The following is a 9,223-nucleotide window of genomic DNA, read 5'->3' on the forward strand; positions in this document are numbered from 1 at the left end:
GCGGAACCCGTTGGCTCGCTCGCTCGCTCGGCCAATCAGCGCGCCGCCGCGCGCGCGCGCGACTTTGCCATTCCCTCCCCGGCGGGGAGTCCCCGTTACTATCCGCGACAAAACGGTGATTATCTCACGCGAAGCCTCGCGCGCGAGCCGCGGTAATAATTAATTAATGAACTTAGACCTTCTCTCTCTCTCTCTCTCTCTCTCTCTCTCTCTCTCTCTCTCTTCTCACACACACATTGCTCTCGTTTTCTTTAATTACACAAATATACATATATGAGATAAGCAGCAGATATACAGCGAATATAAAGAGCATATCGTATGACGTCGTTTGCGTATAGATGTTGTTACACCGGGAAAAAACAATATCAAACATTAGCATCGAATTAAAGCTAATATATGTTATTTAGCAATCTTTAAATAGTCAAATGTCTTGATGTTGTAGCATGTTGTCAACAATCGTTGCAGAAACTAAATAATTAAGAGGACTTAAACTAATTCGAAACAAGATGAGACAGCATTGTCTGTTAGGTTGAACTCATATGAATACTATTTTTATAAATGACATATTAATAATAACGTATCAGCTTCAGTTTGTTATCAATTATTAGTTGTCATGTTGTTATATCGCAAACGATATAATAAAATGTATTATATATTGCTGACCGTTTTCTTTTTATAATATCCTCAACTGACTGCATGTATAAATAATCATGTTATTGAATTTGTGATGTATTTTATTCTATTGAGAATATTATTTTCTATCCGATGTTTTTTTCAATTCATGAAAATTATTATTTAAAAATGAGAGAGAAAGAGAGAGAGAGAGAGAGAGAGAGAGAGAGAGAGAAATATATTTTTTTATAAGACCATATTCATAAGACACAATTTCTTTATGTAAGCAAGTTATGTCGATATATTTTATAAATTTTTTAGTACGGTACAATAATGAAATTTATATACGATTAATCTTCAAGAATAAAACTTTGATTATCATTTTTCACAATTCCTTCCATTGGGACCATTGTAAAAAGAAATTTATCATAAAAATTAGTTTTGCTGATTTTCTTGAACGGCAAGAAAATTTTTTAATAAGAATGCAGTTATAGGAGAAAGAAAAAGTTGTTGATTTGCACTATAATTATTGCGTTATAATAATTGTGAAACTTAATAATTACAACCTGTTACTTCAACATTTAATTTAATATGATTTGTAGCTTAGTAGTGACTTATCAAAGTCGAAGTCGGTAGATAGATTTTAATTAAATTTTGATAAAAATGTGTTATATTTAATTGTAGACATTAGTATTCAAGTTAGAAGCTTCTTAATTTTATGATTTCAAAAATTGGTATATCTTATATATAATCTTATATATAAAAAAAAAATTTTAATTTAAATTTTAGTATTTTAATTCAAATAATAAAACCTAGTAAAAATATTTTATATAAGAATATATAAATATGTAAATTTATGATTCAAGGAATATATATAGACAATTTTTCCTCATTTCTTTACTTAACATTTTGTAAAAAAATAATGTGAAAATTATTCTTTTAATTAATTTTTGTCTTCTAGTATTATGACTTATTTTTTCAACATCAAACAAAAATTTTAAAATAGAAAGAAACTAGTATAAATATGTATAAACATATTTTGTATAGAATTATATATATTTATAAATGTTTTTACATGAAAAATTTTATATCAGAGTAATACTCTTTGTTATTAAAAACTCAATCTAATTATAAATAAAGTTTATGATTATAATTTAATTCAAACGTAAGCTGAAAAAGCAATTGTATTAAAAAACTGAAGAATTTAACCGTCGTTTTGATTTCAAATAAAATATATTTTTTAAAATATATTAAAATTAGCAAAAATTTTTTGCATGCATTGGATTACGTAACTATTAAGCAGTAATAGCTTAGTATGCATTTTGTTATTTTTAATCATGCAGATTTGTTTTTTTTTCAATAACCGATCATTATCTTCCTGATGCGAGTATTATGATTATCAAGTGCAAATTCAAGTCCCGAGGCACCCTGGCGTCGGACTCCCCCACCGACTTTTAATAAAATCTCAAGTCGTAGCATCGTTACATTCAGTCCGCTGTGCCGCGCGTCGATAGTACACGCAACTTGGGGTATGATCAGAAACTGGATGCCGCATACTTAAATAGTTTGGATCATTTGCGCGATACGCTTTCGCGAATGCGATTGGCGGGAACGCAGTATATTTCTTTAAGAGCTACACGCCCAAATAATAAACTGTTAGAAAGTGTTTGGCACTTTACGTTTGGCACTCTTATTACTCTTCTCTAGTGTAATTCTTCAGTTTGACTGAAAACCACGAAAAACGGAAAATTCATTGGGAAAATTGACTTACTGGAGGACATCATTTAGTGGTACGTGTGATAAAATTTTTTTTAAATAATGATAACCGAAACAATAGTGATTCTTCTAGTCAGAATTATAACTAATATTGAAAAGTTAAAAATTAAGTGATAAAATTAAAAATTTTTTTCTAAGTTACAAAATTAATTTATGTAAAAAATATATTACAAAAAATACATTTTTTAAATTAAAAGAATTCTCCAAAATGGTATTGCTTTATTATTTAATATAAGTTTAATTTACTTATAAATAAAATATAAATTTTACTTGGTGCTCTATATTAGAATTGTTTTAAGTAATCTAACATTACTTAGGATTTTCTGATTTAATATCTAAATAATGCTTTATTTTCAAAATATCACTTGTCTTGCTTCATTACGTTAATGATAATTATCTAAGAAATATTGAAGATAAAGGTTATAGTACCATTGAGCGACAATAATATACTTAATACTCGTATTGAATTATGTATAATTTTGTTTTTCTTCAGTTTTTTAATTACATTTTTTATTGTATTTTTAGTGCTCATATACATTTAGTGCTCAGAAAAAAAATAATTGGCTACGTTCAGAAAACACAACCGTTGCACAACAGTTGAGTAATTCGCTAATATAATTGGTCTAAATTTAGAGATCTAACAGTAAGAACCAATAATCACTGACCGCTCACTGTACTCGTGTTTTCTAAACGTAACCATTGATCCAATAAAATGTCTTGTTGTGAAATGCCAACAAAAAAATATACTTAATACAATAATATTTGCTGTTAATGCAAGTACAACGGTCTTGATTGAATTACGATGTTGATTACGATGAATTACGATGTTGTCGTAATAACATATATTATAGTATTAAGTATATTTTTTTGTTGACAGCTCACAATGAAACATTTTGTTGAATTAATTACTTTTTCTTTTAGTGTATACAGTATTATCAAGATCGAAATCGGTTTTACTGATTTAAATGCTACACTTATAACTATAATTATCAATGACTATTTATTGTTTTTTAATGATTAAAGGAGAGACTTTTGTTGATCGGAATTAGTGTATTATTATTGAAAGATAGTACATATATCACTGACTGATAGTTATAAGTATAGCAATGAAATCTAATTATTCAATGTCAGTGGATAATACATAATTTCTGATTTAAAAAGTTGAATATCTCGAGAATAATATGTCGAAATACGATAAGATAAGTAACGCGAATCTTAACTAGCGTTATCTTTTTACTTGCGCGGTTACTGCAATATACATCAGAATCTGTTTTGTTGATGAACTTTAATTGAGATTGTTATATATGTTTATTTTATGTTTAAATAAATACATTAATATGTTTATTTTATCATGTTTTGGTACAATCGCTGTGTTCAGCATTACGTTATGTAATAGTTTAATTGAAGTCTACTAGTGCAAGGTTCCCTTCGGAATATACACTCGGGGATACACCCGAGAATTGCGATCAGTTATAAATTATATATGTGTCAACGTCACAAGAAACTGTTTATTTGAATTACATAATGTAAGCGGCTCAATTCCAATGCATTATAATATACGTATGCAAAGCGGGAGTTTTTCTTCGAACGTAAAGATCATGTATTATATCTACGGTCTCATTCAAATTAATGAAATATGAGAAGCTGACGATTGCACAGTCTTAAAAGTTGACTCTTTCAAAATTTTTGCATTAAAAAAGCATAAACGCATTTTTCGAATGAGACTTGATCGTAAATGTCGGAACAATAATCGCGTTGAATATTATCAAGCGAAAGCTTTCTCTCTTATAGGTTTTGTAAACGATGAGGAAATTGTCTTACAGGCCACTCCGCGCAACAAGAATTGTATCGTTCGAAATGCACATCGACTTTTGCATTTAAATCAAGAAATTTTTATCGCAAGAATGTCTTATGTATTTGACTAAAGAGCAATTCCCAGGTCGCGTCGGTCAATTTATACAAGCGTTTAATCATTCCTCCTTCTAATAGGAAAACGTTGTAAAACAGTGAAAAAGACTGAGTGTTTATTACGTTATAAAATGTATTAAAACAAGTTTCTTTTAGGTACGAAAAACGTCTATGGATAATCATGTAGCTTAAGATTCGAATACGATTATGAAACTAACAATCAATTTAATTTGTGATATTATATTTTTAGATTCAGTTTATGATTTATTTTAAGAACTGGCAAGCATAAAATTAAAATATGTTTACATATGAAATAATATTAGTATTTGACATACTACTTTTTCTGATAAAAACTTAGACTGTATATATATATATGTATATATTTCAATACCACATTAAATTATAAAATTCTGTAGAGAAAAGAATAAAAATTTGGCGCAAGACCTTGGAAAAGCTTGTTCCAATTTATTCTGCGCTGTAAATGCGAAACGCATATTGGTGCCCAAAATACCTAATCCTGACCGATTGCAAAAGAAGCCATCGTAAACATATTGTTATTCTATGATCCTTGAGCATCAGGCACGCGATAGACATATGGTTACCATTATCCGAAGCTCGGCAGACCGTGACGCGAAATTCAATATGAAATTCAATAAGACCACCTTGCTAGCTACGATTGCCGATAGTGCGACGTGTCCGTGACTTTAAAACTTCTTGCGTAATTGCGCAATTTCGACCATTATACGTTTCACTGATTAGCACATTGTTTTTCAAACATATCAATGTGTATTGAGTAAAGTACGCGGACATTTTTTAAACTCAAAAGTAAAATCAGTCGAGCTAAATTTAATTGTTCGTGTCAATTATAACGTAAAGTTTTAATAATGCGAAGGTAAACAACTCACTTGTTAACTCTGAATTACTGATTCTATCAATATATCTTAATTCTATTAATAATAATCATTCATCTAACTAAAATATCTGACTTTTTCCACATAATATTACTTTACAGGCAATGCTGCTAAAATTGCGTATAGTGTTTAGTATTATAAACGTTATATATGGAATATTTCGTCCGATCTTGTTGTTTATTTATAAAAAACCACCACGTATACCACCAATAACGCATCCCATACACATGTTAAGTGCCACGGCACTAGCTGAAAAGATAAGACGCAGAGAGGTAAGATATTCATAAAGTATTTCAACGATACTTTTTAGTATATATTTATACTTTTAAAGTTACTTGCAAATTTTAAAGACAGATTAGATTGTTTTGTGCCAGTTACATATGTCATACGATTATTACGATCTTTACCACAAAACTTATAATTTTACTTTTACGATTTTGCTGTAACACTTGTAGATATACATAAAGAATACCAAATTTACATAAATATAACCTACTTTTAATGTATTTCACAAAAATAGCTTACGAGTTACGAAGTGGTGCAAGCGTACATCACACGCATTAAAGAGGTAAATCCTTTTCTAAATGCTGTCATTGACGAACGATTTAATGCCGCGATAAACGAGGCGAAAGACTGCGACGAACAATTAAAAAGCGGCAAAATTGGTATTGAAACCTTAGAGAAAAAAAAGCCGCTCTACGGTGTTCCACTTACTGTTAAGGAATGTCTTGCTGTAAAAGGTATGAGTAATCTCTTGACATTAATGCTTAAATAATTGCATTTTTATTTAAAAAAAAAACGTACACATATAAAAAAACAAATTTTATATTAGACATTTATTACATCTGGTGCATAATTAATATTTGCGGGAAATTTTATTTAAGAGATAAATGAGCATCAGCGTCACGATTGCAGGTTGCAGCTACACAGCTTGCACTTTGTCTCGCAAAGGAAGGAAGGCGAATTACGATGGGGATACTGTAGAAATACTCCGAAATGCCGGCGCGATACCATTGTGCGTCACAAACACGCCGGAGATGTGCGCCGGCTTCAACACCTCGAATCTGCTGTTCGGCCGCACCTGTAATCCTTACGACACTAGGTATTCGGTCGGTGGATCGTCCGGTGGGGAGGTAATTTAACTTCGATCGTTAAATATTTGAGAAACGTTTAAGAGACTCTCGGAAAAAAAAAAATAGAGGCGGCAGAGGATCCAAAGAATAATGCAAAGTGTCACAGAAGAAGGAAACATATTCTCCTGTAGTTTACATATAATAATTTTATAAAAAGATATATCAAATTATATAATAATAATTTTTGTTACATAAAACATGTTATTTTCTGTATAACTGACCGCGCGACCAGTAATTGGAGTTACTGACGCGTTGCGTCATCAGTCACGAACGCTGATTAGCCGCGAAAATTGTTTTCCAGGTGATAATTTTAGTCATCAACATTCCGTATTATTACGCGAGCGTAAGGTGCATTTACTACTCATTCACAACTTTCGCTTCAGAGCACTTAGCACTTTTCCTTTCTCGAAAAACGCACCATTCCCGGAATAGTTGTTACTTTATAAGTAATGTAAATAATCTAATGTGTAATTGTAAGAGATGTATATCGCGGCTAGATAAAATTTATATAATTTCCGTGCATTAAAATGGAACGATGCGCTCTAAATAAAAAAAAAAAAAGGAGAAAATTATTTTAATACAACTACGTTTAAGGGTGCATTGCTCGGGGCAGGTGCTTCTGTGATCGGCGTTGGTTCAGATCTGGCTGGCTCTGTTAGATTACCGGCTTTCCTGAACGGCGTTTTTGGGCACAAACCCACGTTTGGTAAATTAATTTTCTTTAATATGTTAATATTCATCACTTCTTTGATAGATTTAAATTCTTTAATTAAATTTCAATACTTTAATTAGATTATATTTTTATTAACACATGGCTATTAAAAAGCTTATTAAAAGAATATTTTGTCCGCTGACAAAATAGAAAACAAAGGAAATTTGTGCGATTATAATATTTTTCCTTTTGTTTCCTAGGACTTGTTCCGACTAATGGGCACTTGCCAAACTCCGAGGACGCGATGCTTCAAAAACTCCTGACCATCGGTCCAATGACCAGATACGCCGAGGATCTCGGCCTGCTTATGAGAGTGATGACATTGAAATGCAATCGCGACCTGCGTCTAGATGTGCCGGTGGACTTGCGGCAGATAAAGGTCTACTATCGGCAAGATTTGGACAGGTCGTGCGGCATACTGCCGATGTCGCCGGAAATTGAGAAATGTATTCTCAAAGCCGCCAATCATTTCGCGCGCTATGACATTCGCGCGGAGAAGGTACGGTAATTTGCAGCGATGTGCACACACAGACGCAACACACACATACACACACACGCGCAAGATTTAACGTATATTAATTCGGCATTGCAGCTACCGATAGAATGGCCAGTGACGCTGATTGAAATTGTGCTATCGGGATTATTAAAGATAAAGAATCCTCCTCAATTGCTGATAAACACGAACAATCCCAAGGTATGCGAGATGCACACACATAGGTTTCTTGTCTCTAAGTAATAAAGTACACGAGGTTACGTTAGGTAAAGTAGCCGATTGAGTTTCTAGAAATACAGTCTTGTGATGGAGAAACAAAGATAGAGAAGAAAATTCAATTAACTAGCTACTTTTCCGTACGGGAAAGTCACGTCACGTTCGTGCCCTTTCCATTGCGCTACAAAAACGCGTATTTTACTATGTACACTATTACGGTATTGCAGCCGCGTAGTGCAGCCTCGCCGCAACGTTGTCTTAGAAGTGGAATGCGTCATCTTATCAATGTTGCGACTTGCATAGATATTATTATTAAAATATGACAAAAATCGAAAAATTAAGTGAGGAGTTTCAGATATTATATGTATTATTTTAAATCTCGTAAAAAAATTATTCAAAATGGTACAAGCCCAATTCTCACTTTGCGAAGTAAATTTTGACTTTTATTAGAATGGCAAGTCATTCGAAACATCGGACGGGTTCAGTTTTCATGCTTTTTAAAATAATGTCTTACTCTGCGAGATTTAAAAATGTTAAAACAAAGTGTACGCTTCAGTTTTGAGCTATTGATTTTGATATCAATTTCTCTTGTCGCAGAACCGGAAAAATTCAATGGTCGAATTCTTAAAATCTTTATTCGGTTTGTCGCAACACACGAAAATGGCGATTTTCTTCAATACACTGATGGAGACGCACTTACTATTCACGGAGTCAGATAAATCGCATTATACAAAGCAGGGAGAGGAGCTTTGGCAGAAGCTGCAGGTTAGTGTTCCGGAAGTATAAAATAATTATCACGTCTGCACGAGCCGATTCGGTTCTCTACCGTTTCTTTTTTTTTCTTACCTTATCTCTCCTACAGGATCTGCTAAAGGACAACGGAGTATTTATTTATCCGACTTTCCGAAACCCAGTTTTGTCGCAGCTTATGTTTTGCGAACTATTGTCTGTTTCAAGCTGCGGTTTCTGCAATTTCGCCGGTTTTCCCGCGACGCACGTACCGATGGGACTTAATCACGAGGGGATGCCCATTGGCATTCAGGTAAGTTTTAATTAATCAATTCAAGTGAGTTATCAGAGGTTTTTTCTGCCTCTTGCAAAAATGCCTCTGTAAAACACGTAAATAATGCTCACCCACGACATCGGTTTGTCATGCAATAAAATATATAAAAACTTGCAGGTCATAGCCGCGCCGTATCAAGACCGTCTCTGCCTGGCGGTGGCGAAAGAGCTGGAGATAGCCTTCGGTGGTTGGGTGCCACCAGCAGTAACAATAAGCAATTAACAAATTGTTCAAAGGCTTTTAATTATGTAGAGAAATTAAATTAAGTTCGAGAATTGTATAATGTTTGTTGCAAAGGTAAATGACAAACATTAATGACGCAGTCTCTGCAATCTCTTTTACAATATTTCCGCATTAATCTGGAAACATGATGTCACCAAATAAAATATATATAAACTC

At 32.7% G+C, this 9,223-nt stretch overlaps 1 protein-coding gene across 1 annotated transcript; it reads left to right on the forward strand.

The window, feature by feature from the left end:
* Window positions 1–2,090: 2,090 nt before the first annotated feature.
* LOC105829542 (fatty-acid amide hydrolase 2-A) lies at window positions 2,091–9,223 on the forward strand. Its single transcript, XM_012668491.3, has 10 exons — window positions 2,091–2,402; window positions 5,309–5,479; window positions 5,728–5,947; window positions 6,123–6,340; window positions 6,935–7,046; window positions 7,253–7,551; window positions 7,645–7,746; window positions 8,359–8,526; window positions 8,624–8,803; window positions 8,942–9,223. The coding sequence occupies exons 2-10, from the start codon at window positions 5,312–5,314 to the stop codon at window positions 9,044–9,046; spliced, it is 1,572 nt and encodes a 523-aa protein (XP_012523945.2). The 5' UTR covers window positions 2,091–2,402; window positions 5,309–5,311; the 3' UTR covers window positions 9,047–9,223.

Source organism: Monomorium pharaonis, chromosome 1 (assembly GCF_013373865.1).
Source record: "Monomorium pharaonis isolate MP-MQ-018 chromosome 1, ASM1337386v2, whole genome shotgun sequence".
In the NCBI taxonomy this organism is placed as follows: Eukaryota; Metazoa; Arthropoda; class Insecta; order Hymenoptera; family Formicidae; genus Monomorium; species Monomorium pharaonis.